Raw genomic sequence first — 18887 nt, 5'->3', positions numbered from 1 at the left:
AGCTGCTGTAGGTATCAGGAGCCCAAGTATTTCAACATAATTACTAAGATACTATATTACTCTTCTTAAAACCCTCCCCTCATGTAATACTGTAGGCAACTTTTGAAGTCTCCATTGTTTCAAAAGTTCTTTTATTTTCAGTAATTAATGCAAATAGACATGTGCACCTGAATAACAACTGAAGTATTTGTTTGGATCTCAAGTTCAACCACAGTAAAGTTTTGGTCTTATATTTGAAGCAGTGCCACTACAGTTAATGTATAAGATATGTACAGCTTGTTACAGTTTGATTGATTGTATGCCATCAAGTCAGTGTCAGCTGTTAGTGACCACATATATTTTATATATGATTTATCATGTGATGTATCACAATGTTTTTTGCCTTTGTGGAGCCAGTGTGGATGTGACCTGCATGTGATGCATCTGGCCTGTGGGCCACCAGTTTGACACCCCTGCCTTACATATTTCTTAGTCTTTTTTTCATTCTAGTATGTATGGAACCATAGGCAGTGAAAAAAAAATAAGAAGGAACCTAAAGGAATGGACCAGGAATGCCAATGCTATTCTTCTTTTACGTAGGAGAACTATGCACTGTGTGCTTTAGAGTGCATATAATATTCACTGACACCTCTTTAAACCAAATGTATTCCTATCCCAGAATCACACACAAATAATGGAGAACAGTTATGAAGTCCTTGGAAAAGATACACCAGCAGTAAGGAATTGCTGATGGATACTATATGAGTGGATAAATAAAAAGCATAATTTGGAATGAGTGGATAATAAGTGTAATAATAAGCAGACCTTGCGCTAGAACAGTACCTTTTCATTCAAGTAGTCTGCTTTCAAGCATCTGAAAAAGAATACCACTTTAAGGAGTTGACTCATTAAAATTCATGTATTCTTAAAGCAACTACATTTTTTTAGCATATAAAAAGATGGGTCTTATTTTCATGAATAGCAAAGAGGAACTGTGCTTGCCTTTGTGTGCAGTATGATGTGATTCTATTACATTTTTAGAGCAGGCACAGCCCTAATAGATATCAACAGAATTTTGAATACCAATTTATGCATTCAGAACGGTGTAGAAACTAACATGCATAGAGTATTGCCCAGCATCATTAAGAGCATAAATAGCTTTGAAAAAAGGCGTAACACTATATTTAAAGCTATGTGTGCTGTATAGGTGGGGTGTTGTTTTTTCATGGATTGTTTTTATACTCATACAAATCTTATCAAGGTTAGTATTGTTATAGATTCAAGGCTTTAAAAACACATGAGTGTATGAAATAAAAAGTAATTTTTTCAGAATTGTGAATTCTTATGCCAGGAATTCTTTTTCTGACTGCTATCTGTTCATTCCTAACAATTGTAAAGCACCTGGATAAATGTGAAAAGTGGGATAAATTATGAACCATCAGTATCTCTTATCTACAATGGAACAATGCAGAGCTCAGCAGCATAATACTTTAGAAACAAGGAAGGAGATCTGCCAAGGGTTTTGTACTATAACTACTATCTGTGTGCATACTCTGCAACCTACAAATCCATTTTAGAAAGGTAGATATGACCTGCAGTTGTTGTTAGATGCTTCCCTTGATGTTGATGTACTATAGAAATTGTTATTCAAATATTTTTTGAAAAATTCTCCATTCTCAATAAATTGGCCAGAATTTAGATTTTCTTGCTTACTGCTTGTATATATAGTGACACACACTTTCATGATCTAGTTTTCAGTCACTCTTTTACATTTAGCATTCTTGGACTTGTTCTCATATTATTGTTACACGGAAAGAGAAAATTAACAAGCAAACAGGACAACTATTTTGCTAGTCATCATCTTCAATTGGCATGAAGAAACTTTTGCTGAGAATAGCCCTTGAAGTTTGGTTTTATATTAACAGGAAACAGAAAACTGTTGTGGTTTAGCTTACTGCATACAGGAAGTGTGACATATTCATAGTCTTTGGCTTCTGTAGTCAGTTCTTAAATTCAGAATTAGAATTTGCTTTTAACTTACATCTTATATGCATAAAAATGACCACCCAAAGGGAATCACAGGGCAACTCGAGTATTGGGACAGCTAATGCTTTACAGAGGCTAGAAGGGTTTGCAAACAGACTTTTTCATAGGCACTCCAAGGGTTCTGTAAGTGAATTGAAAGCAACGGCGGAAAATGGATCTTCGGACATGTCTGAACTGACTGCACTGTGGGAAAAATCAAGTAAGTGTGTCTAGGTTCCTTGGTTTGAAATTGCAGGTTTTCCAATATTACATACTACGTAAGTAAAGTAAAGGAAGTAAAGGAAAATGCTGAGAGCTAAACTGCTAAATTAAATTCAAGTTGATTCACGGCTGTGACTCTTTTTCTTCAGCAGTGAGTTGCAGCACATACTATCAGCCAGTTTTCTTTTGTTGATTTATTGCCATGCAGGCTGGTCTGTCTGCTTAAATATGTATTTTTTTCATTATTTAAAGTAGGCCTTTTAAAGCAAAAAATGCTAGTATAAAATTATTAACTGTTATCATACCTACAAATGAAAGAGGAGAAGATATGCCAGATGTTATCAGACAGCCAAGAAAGGCATCTGATGAGCATAGATAGAGGCCTCAGGTACATAGACTGATAGAATGTGGAGGTAGATGGCTAGTACATAAAGACATTAGAACTGAAACTATCTCTTCTAAAAATACTAGAAATTTTTGTATGTCTGTGTTGTTGCTCCATGCTACTTATATAATTTGCAATCATGAAGTTGCTAACTATGTTTGGGATGTGTGAGCAAGGGTGTGTTTAGTGACTCAGGCTGGAAAATGTATAGGGAAGTTCCACAACTTCATAAAACCAAACTGAAAATGTAATATTGACTTACTTTTCCAAATGATAGACTACTCTAATTTTTGTCTACCTATCAAGTTCTTTCCAAGAACCTGGGATAGGCAGGTGTGGATGTTTGAAGGTTTACAGATATTGTTTCAGGATGTAAGCTGTTCTGAGTAAAGCTGCCTTTTGCAATTGACTAATAGTGAATTTGTCAATGTTGATGGTGTTCAAGTGGTGCTTCAGTTGTTTTAGGATTGAATCCAAGGTCCTATTATGTTTGCTTTCTTTTGTCGTAGTCATTCTATTTCTATTTGCAGGTCTTTATATTTTACTATCTTTGCCAGTTCTTTCTCTTCTTTCTATTGTATTGTTGCTGTTGTTATTAAAAAATTATGTGCCGGCAATTTTGCCATAGAGTAATTAAGTTAATATTGACAAATGTGCAGCCTGCTAATTTTAAAATATTTGCTAGCATGTTCAATATTAAGTTACCTTATAGCCACTAGCCTTATAGAATAGCCTTATCAGTGTGAAGGGAGGCATATACATTGAATAAATAAATACAATATTTACACATATATTTCTGTGAACTTGCATGGAACAATCAAGAGTTCTCTCATACTTTTCAGACAAGATCTTTTATACAAAAAAGTCAGGATTTTTAAAATTCTGTCATACAAAATTGTTTGATATATTATTCAAAGTAGCACTTACTTTAAGGATACAGATATACACAGTTGGTTTCATTTTTTTATATGTTTAATTGTCTATATTATGTAAAATAATATTATTAGTTATATACCATTGCATATATGCATTGGTTTCTTTACTGTGCTGCCATATGTATTTTAAATGTAGCAAATGTCATTAGATATAATTTTAATTAATATTCGAGCAGATTATATTTTGGACTTTATTGTAGAATATTCTACTTGGTCCTTTGTGCTTGAAACACAACAGTCTTAAGAGGATTTTGTTTAAGATGAAAATTAACATTTTAGCACGTTCTTAGATTTGTATTTATATGTTATATACACAGAGAGATAAGTGATAAGAGATAAGTATTTAAAATCCCTGGTGAAAGCTACTACCCAAATATTGATGGCTCAAGAGATTTGGGGAACAATTAATAAAAAGACTACCTAAATTCTGTAAAACGAATTCATTGAAAAAATTCTGGCCTATGGATTCCCGCAATAATTGATTTATAATTTATAACAGGAACATTTATTAAACCAATCTTATATTGAAGGAAGTCGCTTTAAATGTCAAGATAGTGTTACTTATTTTATGCTATCGGGAACAATTGCAATCATGAGGCTGGGTTCATCTTTATAACTTAAGAAAATCTATATTCCATTATGTATGCTCTGAATGGAAAACACAGAATCAGTCTAAAAACTCAGATTTATGTTGTGAATCTGGGATTGACTTGGAAATCATTAGACAGTTGCATTTTTATTGGGCTTTTTTATTTATTTAGTTCATAACCATCTGTTGCAGAATTCTGAGTTGCCATGTACAATAAAGAATGGTTTTATTGCAATCCTAGTTAATACCTTCTACTTTTTCACAATATGAATCTGTGACTGTTTTTAGTTGATAGTGTCTGCCTTTCTGCAGTGAGAAAATGTTGTTTTGAACTTAAGAGTTTAAACTTTGAACCAATTATTTTTTGTTTAAATAAGTAATTGTATACTTGTGAGTCAGCTGACCCACTTTAACAATGTAGCTTGTTGAAACAAGGAAATAGGGGTTAAAAATTTGTTCTGCATTCATAATATCAGACTTGCTTCACTTTTAAGTGGTAAAGCATTTAAAAAATAATATAATGTGCTGAGAAATACTTATTCATAAGGGTTTTTTGTTTTTGCAGTGGGACTAAAAGACTGTTTCACAACAATTTTCCAAATATTGACCTTTCCCCCTTGGCATTGTTTTAGATGTAATAGTAATAATTCTTATTATTTTGAGAGTCGATGGACAGCCAAGAACTGATTTGTGCTATCAGAATTGGTGGTGACCCTGCCTTCTTCCCCACCTATTATAATCAGAGGTGGGTTGCACTTACGTTAACAACTGGTTCCCTGGTTGTGAGCACATGCACGCATGCTCGCTTTGCTCGCATGTTCCCCTTCGGTGCTGAAACAGAGCTTCAAACAAGCAGCTAATCTACTCAAGTAGCTCTGGTGAGCAGAGCAGGTGCAGCACAGATCACAACTGGGCAGTGTGGGTGGTGGGCATGAGCCAGAAAGCGGAAAGGATCGCGCAGGAGCTGATGAGTGGGCCCAGTGGTCATAACTACCGGTTCACTCAAACCGGTCCAACCAGGCAGCAGCCCACCACTGATTATAATGAGCATCGTTTGTTTCTGTTGGTGCCTGGCTCTTTCTGCTAACTTAAGCAGTTAAAGTAATATAAATTAACCTGCAAATGAAAACATAGTGCTTTGTTAGAAGCAGTATTTCTCATTTGTCTATCTACAATATTACTGCCTATTTTTCTATCTACGGTGTTTGTTATTGGTTTCTAATTTATGAATTGTTAGGAAGCAATTTTCAACCCTCCAAGGAAGATAATATTAGGAAATCAAAATCATGCAGATTAATACTATTTTTATTGTAAGGCTATAATAACTGAGCCTTGCAAGTCTGAATGTATTTTCTTCCTTCCCTTCCTTTATCTTCATGAGAACTAGGAAGGGTTTTGCCTGATATACTTTCTTGGGTTACAGTTCTTGCCTAGACTCTGGATTTCTCTTATCTAGCCATTGCCTTGGTTGTGCCTTTTCTCCCTCTTCCTCAAGTTTATTCCTTCTGTCATCATAGAAACAGATAAGGAGTCTTGAATTACCTCTACTTTAGTTTCCAGTGGCTTGAGCAATTAGACAACTTGCATGATTTTTTTCTTTTCCTTTGCTTCTGTGACAGAATATTGGAGGCACACTTTCTTACAGTGCTTCCACTGGTTCCATAGTGAATTAACCCAATGAATGGTTGTGGGAGAGGTGGGTTTATCTTGGTGACTGCACTCTTGAGGAATGATGGAGGACTCAGTCTTTTAAGATCTGCTTGAAGCCATTGATATTATTTTGTTCAGAGCTTGCAATATTGAATTGTATATTATTGCCCTGGATCTTGCCAATAATTTTGTTTGAAGTCCTGTTCCAGCAATCTGAAATATGTTGAGGCCTAGATGCAGGTTTTGTAATTTGGGAATCTCTTGGACTTACTTTATTTATATAAATAAATGTATATGGCCATTTATCTCAACATTATGATTCAGACACCAGTTAAAAACATGCTATCTAAACAATAAACAGAAATTAGCAACAAAAAATCACAATTATCCCACAGGCTCTGTCATACATCCAAACTCCCATGGCCAGTTATAGTACCAGTTTTCAGAGCTTTATGAAATGCCACCACAATTGGGTCTAATCTGACCTGTAGCAGAATGATGTTCCAAAGAATAGAAATGGCTCTCATCCTGAATCCCACTATATAGCTCACCTTAATAGACAGGATCCAAGCATATTTCTGCTACCAGATCTGCTGGAATAAATAAACACAATCTAGGAGAGGCAGTCCCAAATAACCTGGTCTCATATTATAAAGAATTTTATATGAACCAGCACCTTGAATTTAACTAAGAACCACACTGGCAGCCACTGAATCTTGTGGAGCAGGGATGTAATGTGCACTGATTGGAACTGTGAGTTGCATTTTGAATCAGCTGCAGCTTCTGGATGTTCTTCACATGCAGCTTCATGTAAAGCACATTGTAGTAATGTGTTTGAAAGGTGACTAATGCACGAGTGATTGTGAACAAAGTTCCTTGATCCAGGAACAGGTGCAATTAGAGCCCAACACAAAACTGCATACAAGTCTTCCCAACCACAGCTGCCACATGGTCCTCAAAGTAGGGACTGTGGAATGACTTCTGTACCATTATGACGATTGACTGAAGCCAGTCTTGAAGAAAGAAAGAAAATTAACACAGCACGTTGTCACCCATTTGTAACCACCAAAGCTGATCCAGAAATATATGAATGCTGCTGAGAGTTCAAGAAGAGCAAGGATGGATGTACCATTACCACACCCGCTCCAAAGGTTATTCATAAGTGTAACCAGTGGCATTTCAATCACATACCTAGGCCTGAATCCCAACTGAAAGGAGTCCAGATAATCCACTTCTGAAGTGTTCTGTTAGATTTAGGCCTAATTGCTTAAGCAGTTAAAAGAGGCTGTGGATAATTTATAGCTACAAAGTTGCAGCATTTTGTTAATGTAGCCGTATGATAAAGTAGAATTAGTCCATCTAATTGGACTAATGTGTTTCCTTGTGCTTCTTATCTGGTTTATTTGGGAGGGCTATAGAATACAATAGCAGAGTTGAAAGGGACCTTGGAGGTCTTCTAGTCCACCCCCTGCCTAGGCAGGAAACCCTATACCGTTTCAGACAAATGGCTATCCAACATCTTCTTAAAGACTTCCAGTGTTGAGGCATTCACAACTTCTGGAGGCAAGCTGTTCCACTGATTAATTGTTCTAACTGTCAGGAAATTTCTCCTCAGTTCTAAGTTGCTTCTCTCCTTGATTAGTTTCCATCCATTGCTTCTTGTTCTACCCTGACAGAGGCTATTAACAGATGGCTTATGAATTGTTTCAGAAGTCAGTGCTAAATATTTTTAAAATGCCAATATCAAGAGAAAGGTGAAAGGATGAAGAAGTAAAGAATTTAATAAAGAATATAATATATGAAAAGTATGTGAAGTATACTAAGTGTATGAAAAGAACTATAACTGACAAAGAAGAATTAGAGTGGAATGAATGGCAAGCATGCCATAAAAATACATGTTTTGAAATTGTCTTGTCGAGGATGAGCAATCACATGTTGTTGCTATGGAGAAATGGCATAGGAAACAACTGAACAGAATATGTGCAACTGTCCCCAACCTCTGCATCTGAGCATATTCACAGGCATTCCTGTTTGCAGATATTGAGCAACATCCCCTTTGTCGCCTTTAAGGTTAGATATCAGACCTTGCTAATACAAATGGCTTTTTGCGTGGGTGGAAAAGATGATGTGAAGATATTTACGGATGGCATAAAGAGTAACAGCATGGTCTCTATAGTAGTGATAAAAATTTAGATCTGTTACTTTGTAGGTCTGAGTCAAACTCTGCTTAGTCTGTTTCCTAGAGGCAAAATCGATAAAGCTGAGGTTGGAGAGGTTGCTGCAAGCCAGATCGGAAACTATTAGCTCATTTCAAGAGAAAGTATATTTATCTACCAGGTTAAACTGGGCCAGGGATTTGCCATCAAGTACTTGTTCAGCACCTAAAACAACAGAGTTTCATACAATTCCTTGTGTGTGCAATCACATTTGGCCAATAAAGAATTCTGTTCTATTCTATTCTATTCTATTCTATTCTATTCTCCTATGTGCTGCTTGGAGAATCCAAGCATGGGTTAACTTCTGTCTATCCACCCAGAGACTTGAGTTGTAAAAGCTTTGGCCATGCCTCCTCTGCTCTACTGAGTCCAGTTTTTCAACTCAGTGTAGCCTAGGAAAGACATATTCAAAGATTCTCCAGCAGTTTATGAGCAGATTGACAAATCGCTTGAATTCTCTCTAAAAAAAATATATATTTTCTGTCCGAACTATTTTACATCTACTAAAATTCCAGGAGCAGGTATCATCGGAGGGAGTTTCTGCTGCCGTGCACAGCTTTAGTCGATTCCCCTCGCTGCCGGTGCATGGCTGGCCTGGCTGGATTGCCAGTGGGCTGTCACCACCACGGACTACAATCTAAAGCAGGTAGCTCTAATGTCAGGTCCCTAGGTTGGACCACGCTCCATGACACTGAAGTGGGCCCTTTCTTCAGAGCCGAGCGTCTCGGATTCTTTTTTCATGCTCTTTGCCATCTGCCCTATTGCTGCCTGGCCTGTCTTTTTGCTGATTGCTACTGGTGCATGGGCTGTCCCTTTCCGGATCACTGGCAGGGTCACCACCACCTCCTTGATCTCAGCAGCTCTGGAGTCGTTGGCCAGCACTGGTCATACCCTGTGATTTCAAAATCCTAATTGGCACTGCAGGGCCATTTGGCGGTTCGTGCCATTTTACCTCTCCATGATTGCAGCAGTTGGTGAGTGGAGCCACGATTGCTGGGCCCTTCTCCTTCGAATCCCACCTTCCCTAGGGTTGGCACAGACCAACAGACCTCCCCAGACCAACAAAGGGTGCAGTTGTCAGCCAGCTTGTCCTTGTGGCCAAACAATCGATGGCCTGAAATTTATTTTCAAAATGGTGGACGGAGGCCTGTCAGGGAGTGGTGACCAGACCGAGGCATCAACCAGCCAGCACCCAATACATAGGCCCCATCCTAGGAAGGCTGGTGCAACTGTGAGGGAGGCCTTGAGGGGAGTTAGGCTCCAAACATTCTTCCACCAGAAAGGAATCCAGGGACCCGGACAGGGCTGCCACAAGACGTCAGAAGGCATTAGAAAAACAGTTTGCAAAGGTCCAAAGACAGAGCAGAGCAGAGGCCCAACTGGACATCCTGCCTGGGGAGATGAAAATTGACTGCCCTTTGCAGCTGGAGCCTTCTCCTTTTGTTATGGAGGAAGAACATCAAGACTGGTTGCCACATGGCACCATAGGGGCCCAAGGTTCTCAAGCACCCTCCCTTATGGAAGAATTTGCCCACTTTGCCTGCACAACATCAGCAGAATTGGAGGCAACTGGCCCAGTCAGACATCCACCCCTGGAGGCCACATTCAACCCCACTGCGGTGGGGCTCCGTGCAGTGGAGGATCAGGGACCAGCTCTTTCCAAAGATGCACAACATCATCTCCCGAGCCATTTCCCAGGGGATCGCTGAGGGTCTTCAATAAAGAGACCAGCATCCTGTCCGACTAGTGCCCACCCATCCACTAGCACAAGGCCTCAATGATGGGGCATTCCTACAGGGGTCCTCTTCTCTCCTCCCTATGTAGTGAGGAATCCATTTGGAGAGAGGAAGACTAGGCTGACCAATAATAATTACTCCATACAAACCTGCCTTCACTGGTCTCTTTAAACCCAAGATATTGTTTAAATCTCTTTTGTACGAGGCCAAGACCACCACACACATGGGAGTGGCGGTTATACCTGAGGAGGCAGCTACAGATCTTCAAGATCCCAGTGAAGTGCTGTTTAACGAACCAGCACCGGTGCAGGAGATTACTCCCTCTCCTAAGCTGTTCGTAGACATGCATCAGTAGTTGCAGCCTGACTCCCTAGCAGCCCCCAGTAGCAGTGACAAGAGGCTCTACATGGTTGACCCTAGCCTGCAGGAACTTCTGCATTGCCCTCTGTGGATGCCCCAGTGGCATCTCTGTCCTCGGCCTCTATTTTCCCCTTGAAAAATCTTTCCATAAAACGCATCAGGCGGCAGCCTGGACCATTAAAGCGGCCACTTTAATAGGGCCTCCCTTCTCTGGCTTCACCAAATGCAGGCCAGGTTATCTCCAGAGGAAACCAAGCTGCATCAGGACATTAACAAGTTAGCGGCAGCAGCCGAGTTTTCTGTGAACACTATCCTTAATGAGGCCAAGTTTGCATTCAGGGCCTTAACATCCAACGTTACCTTGCATCGTCTCCTGTGGCTCCGCAATTGGTACACAGACATGAGGTCAAAGTGGAAGTTGGCCTCTGCTCCCTTTAAGGGAGATATCCTATTCATGGAGTTGCTAGAACCTATCCTAATTGAAAACAAGAATAAGGGGAAGGTTTTACCTTATATTAACAAGAGGGCGGATTGTAGGATACTGCCTTATTTTTGTAGGCAGTCATTTCAGTCCCCTGATTCAAGCCTCAATGCCCTTTCATTCCAAAGCTCCTACTCCCAGGGAACTGACCGTCCTCAGGACAGACAGCCCTTTCGGGACGGGGCAGATAGCAGCCTGCTTCAAGGCAGCTATTTTGAGGGTCAAGCAACAGACCCTTTCATAGAAATAAGTGATTCCCAACACCCTCCTCCCATTGGAGGGCAGTTACAGCTTTTTGCCGCCCAATGGGAGATGATAACTATGGACACTTGGGTTATACAAACAATAAAGATGGGTCTTACCTTGGAGTTTATCTCCTTGCCCCCAAGGCACATTCAGTGTCCCACCCCCACCTGCGTTCCAAGAAGCATATCAATCCCAATGTGGCATCAACTCCGTAGGTCCTGGACTTCTTACAGGAGGGTCTCGACAGAGAGTTGTCTCCCAACACCCTCCGCAGGCAAGTAGCCACTTTGTCCACAGTACTAGCATGTGATATCCATCAATCACTTAATCAGCACCTGAGAGTGTGTAGTTTCCTGAAAGAAGCCACTAACCTGAAGCCCCCTGTGGTACATTGGTGCCCCACCTGGGAGCTTCCCATTGTTTTACAAGGACTAGCCTCTGGCTTCTGACCTTTAAGACTGCCTTTTTCATAGTTATTACATCGGCCAGGAGGATTTCAGAGTTGGCGCTATCAGTAAGAGAGGACTGGTTCCACAGGGCCCAGGAGCTTATTTTACCAAACTTTTGCCTGGGACATAGTCAGCCCTTGGGAAATACGTTGGCATACTTTGGATGTGAGAAGGGCACTACGCAGATATATAAAACGGACTACCTCATTCCGATGGACAGAGTCCCTGGCATCTATGGGAAGAAAGGTGACTCCATCAACTATAGGGTGCTGGTTGAAGGCATGCATTGCAATGACCTACAACATCAGGCCAGACCTGTCCCCGACTGCATAACAGCACACCCTACCAGAAGTACTGCTACCATGGCCGCCTGGGCAACGCAAGTATCTATTGAGATTTGCAGGGCAGCAACTTGGGCATCCCTGACGCCTTTTGTCAGGAATTACAAATAGGATAAATTTGCTTCTGCCAAGGCGTCATTCGGGAGACAAGTCCTGCAAGGGGTTCACTCTAGCCTAGAGACCCTGGATCGACCTGTTTCCCGCCCTTGAGACATTAAGCTTGGGTATGTCCCATGCTTGGATCCTCCTAGCAGCGCACAGAAGAAATGTTGGTCTTACCTGAACAATCGCTCTCTGTGCGCTGCGGGAGAATCCAACCCCTGCCTTGTTGGGTCCAGTGGGTCCTTATACTTTTCAGAGGTCCAATATTGCTCTATGTACAATCCTTGTTTTATTGATTGCATGTAATATTCTAATTTTATGAGATGGTGGATTTGAGGTTTTCATGAGCTGTATGCCATAATCATCACAATTATGACAAATCACGGCTTGAACTATTTTGCTTTGCATGTAATGAGTCTTATCTCATATATTAGTTTCACCTTTTAAGTTGCATTACTGAAATAAATGAACTTTTGCACGATATTCTAATTTTTCGAGTTTCAACTGTATGTTCTCCAAATGGATACCTGTTAATGTTTAAAAAAGAATAAATCTTCTCCCAAGTTTGGAAGTTCATTAAAAGGACACAGTTATAGTTTTAACCTAGAAGTGTAGAAAGTATTTGATGCTATTAAAACAATGACATTGAGAAAGGCACCTGCATTAGACATTTACACTGATGTTATTAAAAATATAAGGATAGTTTGGCTGTTCTTGGAGATGAATCATAACTGTTTTAATAAAAGGACATTGCTTTAATTATGTAATGAGAGCTAAATAATACTATACGGAAAGCAGGAAAGTATCCAATATACTGTTAAATGTTGATGTTAAGATTTTGACATGAATATTACCATCATTAATTTATCTAACACAATGTACTTTTATGAAAGGATACCAAGCCTCTAATAATTTGGATTATTGGTAGTTATAATAACATTTTATTCTCATAATAATGTAGCAGCCATATTAGCTTAATTTAGATGTAAAAGAAAAGCCTTCAAAATGGGGCAACTTGAATTCTTGATTTCAAAAGGGATATCTACTAACATTTATATATTGGATAAAAATGAAGTAGTCTAATCCTTCTGCTTGAATAATTATTAATGGAATTATTTGCAGTGTAATTAAAAAGAGGTGTACTTGTTAAGGATGCCTATTAGCTTCTTCAGTATTAAGTTTGCTGTTGTAAACATAGGTATGTAACTTTCATGGTATTTAGGAGCAGGAATTCCGTATAGTTCATTGCTCTGCACAGATGTCATGGTCTTTTTCAATGATTATCAAAAGTCTTTTTCAAATTTGAGGAAATTGTATAACACTATGGTAAATAGGTATACAATAAACTGGAATAAATCTAATATTTCCCAATTTGTAATATGCTAATTATAGAAGCATAGAAAGGATTAGGATTTATTTATAGTACATACTTTGAAGTTATTGTTTTATTGATTCTGCTTAGGTATTTTTTAAAAATGAAGAAGTTGATGTTTTACTACTTAGACATTGATATTTTGATGAACCAGATTCTTAGGATGAAATATTAAATTATATTTACCCTAATTTGGAATTTGTCTATTTATGAAGACCATTGGGTATACCCCCCCATATATCCATGTATGGATTAATCTATGTTTATGCATTCCTGGAAGGATTTTTTTAAAATTCCAGATTAGGTTGCTTCATGAAATTGTCAATTATCAGCCTTTCTATTTATGGAAAAGAAAGATTAGATAATTTGGTTCGATATACCTAGGTTCAGTTTTTTTTTTAAAAAAAAAATGAGTTGCAATTGGCATAAAGAGGAAATTTCTACTCCTATAATAGAAAAGTAGTCTTAATTCTATTAAATTTCTTTTTTATTTCTTTTTCCACTTTTCTTAAACTAATCCATACTTAAAGTATATTAGTTTTTGACTTTCTTAGATTGTATTCATTAGTTTTATTGTGATTTCTATCTCTGAAGACACAGGTGTCAAACTGGCATCATCACATTGCCATCACGTGACGTATCGTGACATTTTTGCCTTCACAGAGATGGGGTGGACATGGCCTGTATGTAACGTATCCAGCCCGTGGGCTGCCAGTTTGACACCCCTGTGTTAAGACAATCAATAGAATTACTTGTAAAACTAAAAAATATTTTTTGCTATCCATTACTGCCAATGCAACTTATATTTTCTCAAAAGTAAGTCATTACTTTCCTCTGCTTCTCTTTCTTTCCTCACATTTTGAATATTAAGGAATAAATTGTAAAGCACTCTGTATTTTTATTATAATAATTTCAGAAGAGACAAGTACCTGTGTAATGTTGTTTGGGTTTAGGATCTAAATATTGTCAGCCTGGTTACTGCATGAATGGAAAATCTTCAAAACTATATCAGAGCTGAATTCAAAAATTAGGCAATAGCAAAACAATTCCTATTATCAAGAAAATTGTATAGGAAGGCCAGCAAGTCATCAGGGCTCAAGCTCAACTTGAAGGAGACTTTACCTTTTATATCAATAAACTTTAATTTACAATTCTTTGTTAAGAAAAGCTGCATTGGTTGAAATTTTTTCCTATGAAAAATTTGTATAAGAACAAATATATATAATGGACATTGTAGGATTCTCTGGTACTGTTATATTCTAAAACATACAACTAAGTAGATTAATGCAGATAAAAATCCCAATTCTCATGAATTTAATCCTTGTTTTCTAAAAGCAGGATGGAGGCAGAATTTTATATGACTAAAATAAAACTATATTGCTCACAGCTGTTTGTTTCATCGACTTCTGAGTATTAGATACCTAGAATTGCTTCATAATTCTTGGTCTCTTGATTTCATTTACTGTACAGAACTACTTTACACAAATAAATCCTAATTTATGTGTACAGTATTTCCCAGGTAGTGGAAAATCCTCATTTGCATGGATCATGAGTTCTTGTAGAATCCTATCCAGAATCAATTTGCTTCTTTTATTACATAATCAACATATTGGAGCCAGTTTTTCTTCTATTTTAATGTAATACTTTATTTTTTCTGCTCTTAATTTCTTCATTTTTCTCCCAACTCTTAAAGTCCCTAGAATTATTTGTCCTTTTGCCTTAATGAAGATCATGCAAGGTTTTTACTAAACAAGTTCATTGCAGGTGTTTTTATTTACAGACCATTCTCAGATGGTCTCACAAGCTTTAAAAGTATGAGATACCAAGACTGTTGCAATCTCCTCATCTTCCCCTTAGTTTCCTAGGAGGTTCACAAACTTGGTTGGTGAGCCTTCACCTCTTGGACAGATCACTGAATCCACCACTGCTGACAGAAATCCTCAGGTCTCTGTTGCATCATTATCAGCACCAAGGAGATTGCCCATTTCATAATTTAGAAATTCTGTAAAACCCCTTAACAGAATAACATAGTTGGAAAGGACCTTTCAGGTCTTCTAGTCCAACCCCTGCTCAAGCAGGAGACCCTATCATTTCAGATAAATGGCTGCCCAATATCTTCTTTAAAATCTCCAGTGATGGAGCATCTACAACTTTTGGATGCAAGAAGTTCCACTGATTAATTGTTCTCACTGTCAGGAAATGTCTTCTTCCTAGGTTGTTCTAGGTTGTTTCTCCCCTAGATTAGTTTCCAATATTGCTTCTTCTCCTGTCTTGAGGTGCTTTGGCAGCCCCTCAAATATTGTAACAGTATTATTATGTCACCCCTAGTCCTTTTTTTCACTAGACTAGACATACCCAATTCCTGGAACCATTCTTCATATGTTTTAGCCTCCAGCCCCTTAATCATCTTGGTTGCTCTTTTCTGCAGTCTTTCCAGAATCTCAACATCTTTTTTTATATCATGACCAAAACTGGATGCAGTATTCCAAATGTGGTCTTTCCAAGTCATTATAAAGTTGTACTAACACTTCATGTGATCTTGATCTCGCTATTAATGCAGTATAGGACTGTGTTGGTTTTTTGGTGGCTGCAGCACACTGCTGGCTCATATTTAAGTGGTTCTCCACTAGGACTCCTAGATCTATCTCACAGTTACTATTACTGAGCCACAGGTATTCTGTACCTGTATATTTGGTTTTTCTTGCCTAAGAGTAAAAACCTTACTTTTCTCTTCATTGAATTTTACTTTGATAAATAGGGCCCAATGTTCTAATTTGTTGAGTTCCTTCTGGATCTTTAGCCTACCTTTTGTGGTAAAGATACTAACACTTAAACTAACATGATTAGGTGAAATATGTACAAAATATAGTATAGCACAGAAACAGTCAAAATAGAAACAAAATAAACAGCTCATGTCGTCATAATAAATAGGTTTTTGTACCATCAACACCACAGTTAGAACCTAGAGTAAAATGAAAGGGGATAGTATTCTTAATTATAGTATCTGTCATCAATTGTGTTCTGTACTGATAGAGAAAAGGGGCAAAGTATTAATAACCGGAGGCGCAATGAATTCTTCAGAATCTTTTAGCAGCTATAGTTCTCCTTGTTCTGTTTTACCTATGATGTTAATCTAAGTTTCTTTCTATCTGTCAAGATAAATCTTCTGACCTTGATTCTGTCTACCTTACAACTTTGAGGATTTGATTCACAAAGTCTCTGGGGATGAGGTAAAGGAGGTTATGTTTATTCCTCAGAAGCCTTCCACAAGGGCTTTCTGCATAACTAAAGAGAAATGCTTTTAGGACTTCATCCAGAAATAGCAATCCAATCTCGTACAAAGCAGATCCATCATGTGTTGGTGCCAGTGACGTGCGGTGAGCTTCATGGCCGGTGAGGCAAGCGCGAAAGCCTGGTGAAGCCCCGGCGCCGTGTCCACCATAGAGCAGGACCGGGACCCGCTCTATGGCGGACGCGGCGCCGGGACTTTAAAGCCCTGCCGCCGGGGCCCTGTCGTCATTTTAAAGCCCTGCTGCCTGGTACAGTCCTGCCGCTGGGGCCCTGCCTCCACTTTAAAGCCCTGCTGCCAGGGCCTGAGCGGCCATGATTTCCCCCTCCCCAGACAGCCAGCCCACCCAGCCCATTCCTCCCCCCGCCACTGCTGTGTCCAACAGGCCAGGCGTCTCGCGTTTATGGCAAACATAAACGCGAGACGCCTGACCTGTTGGACACAGCAGCGAGAACATCGCTGCCGCGCTCCGCCGCCTTGCCCCCAAAAGAAACACATGAGCGCACACACACACACATTCCTCACAATAAAAAAATGCAAATTAAATTACAATCATTTTGAATCCCCCCTCCCTCCCTCCGATCCACATACCTTTTCCAGCTGTGGATTTCAACTTTCCTCTTGTCCGCCCGCCAGGATGAAAATGTAAAAAATTAAATAAAAAAGCAACTTACTTAGGTAAGGCATGATTTGTTGCTCCCAGATCAGGAGGTGGGAGAATCACGTGCCTCCTTTGCATAAGGAATTTTTCGCCTTTTAACCCTTGCTTAACTCTGAGCAAGGGTTAAAAGGCGAAAAATTCCTTATGCAAAGGAGGCCCATAGTTCTCTCGCCTCCCCCTATAGTTAGCACTAAGCAGACTCAGAGTCACTGTGACTCTGGAGTCTGGCAGCAACTACCTTAGCCTTTTTAATTATTTTAAAAATTCTTTTCTTTTCCTCATGATAGTGGTGAGGCCCCGCCTGCCCTGACTGCACGTCCCTGGTTGGTGCATTTGAAAGAGTAAGGCTAGGTTCCATCTTCATTCTTGCAACTAATTCCTCTTTTTTCTTTCATTAGTAGGACTTCTTTTTTTTTAGCTAAGCACACATCTTTCTCTTCTTGCATCTACATTGCTTCTGGCCTCTCCTTTTACTTTAATGTCAAAGACCTTTAAGCTGATGACTATCATGCTGATTCACCTCCTGCAGAAGGTGGCATTACTAATAATCATGATTGTGGATTGTTGAACTGAAAAACTATGTGATTTATTACAGTATTATTCTCAAAACCTCTTCAGTTTGGGGAAAACATAAATTATATTTATTTTATCCCTTACATAGCAAGTTGGATACAGAGAGAAGAGCTTCAGGATTGATAGCTAGCTAGACATGAAGGCTCTGACTATTTCTCACTACTTCTACTTTCTCCCTGTATTCTACTGCCTTTATCTTCGTGAAGCAGTCATTTCTTATCTTCTCCAGAATTTAGAAAAGCTGAGGGAAGAATCTTATTTGGGGTCCGGCAAACAGGATGGAATGTTCTAGTATTTATTTGTATTTATTTATTAAATTTTTATACTTGTCATTTCCCTTATAAGGTGAGTCTAGGCAGCTTACAAATAATAAGTAGACTTACAAGTAGGTAGCATTCAAATTGTAGGTTGAAGTTTCCCAGCCCCCTTTTGAGATTAAAATATATAATTCGTGTGATAATGCAGAGCAGTAATTCAGAGTTTATATGCAACCAGGTAGTCATTGCTTAGCAACCACTATAGAGACCCGTAGCTTTAGCGCTAAACATTGCAGTTGCTAAGCGGAAAATGAAATGACCATAATGAACTTTCAGTATGACTTTCCATTTGGTCGTTAAGCATGTCACTGCAATCATGAAGTGAAAAATCACGTGATTGTGACTTACAATTTTACTTCCACATTCTCCATTAACTCTGCTTGTCACAACAAGGTGATCAGGAACCATACAGAGAGTTAACACATAACCACAAGATACTTCGACAGTTGTAAATGTGAAATTGATTGGTCTCAAAACTAGCTATTTTTATATATCAGAACTTCAGGCATTTGCTAAATGAGATATTAAGCAAGGACTATCTATACTACAATCTTTTAAGAGGATTTGAATGGTTGATTTCAGGATAATTATGTTGGAATCTATTTTAAAACTGTAATTTAAGGATTTAACTATATTTATAGAAATAAATAAAATGGGCAGTTTATAATAGTTTTCAGCTGGATACAAATACATTCAGAAGTCATTTCTAAAGTTTGTACATAAATCATATTTTAATTTGTGTCTGAAATCATTATTCATGAGCTGAAAGGCACACAGCGTTAATAGGCTATTCTTGGGAATATGCAACTGAATTATACATTGCTTCCTAGAAAGTCTACTTAAGCCTTAGGGTTAACATGTTATATTTTCAGATGGGTAACATAAAAATCTTAAGTACAGAAAAGGCATCTCCTGGTTTTTCCTCAGAGGGCTCTGATATCAGATGTTTCAAAACATGC

The 18887-nt window shown here is 38.7% G+C and overlaps 1 protein-coding gene across 2 annotated transcripts in view; it reads left to right on the top strand.

Moving 5' to 3' along the window:
- The window catches only part of PRKACB (protein kinase cAMP-activated catalytic subunit beta), a 75655-nt gene that overhangs the window by 14376 nt on the left and 42392 nt on the right, over positions 1 to 18887 (top strand). Inside the window, exon 1 of one of the 2 annotated variants that reach the window (XM_087719389.1) lies at positions 2023 to 2224. The exons of the other annotated variant lie outside the window; for it this stretch is intronic. Within the exon in view, the coding sequence (XP_087575515.1) occupies positions 2038 to 2224 (187 nt within the window). The 5' untranslated portion in view covers positions 2023 to 2037. Of the gene's footprint in view, positions 1 to 2022; positions 2225 to 18887 lie in introns of those variants that run through there. 2 annotated transcript variants of the gene reach the window in all.

The sequence above is a fragment of the Thamnophis sirtalis genome, unplaced genomic scaffold, assembly GCF_051295495.1.
Source record: "Thamnophis sirtalis isolate CommonGarterSnake01/CBP01778 unplaced genomic scaffold, rThaSir2_p1.2 scaffold_7, whole genome shotgun sequence".
Classification (NCBI taxonomy): domain Eukaryota; kingdom Metazoa; phylum Chordata; class Lepidosauria; order Squamata; family Natricidae; genus Thamnophis; species Thamnophis sirtalis.
Note: the sequence above shows the minus strand (reverse complement) of the source record. Positions and strands in the feature narration are given on the sequence as shown.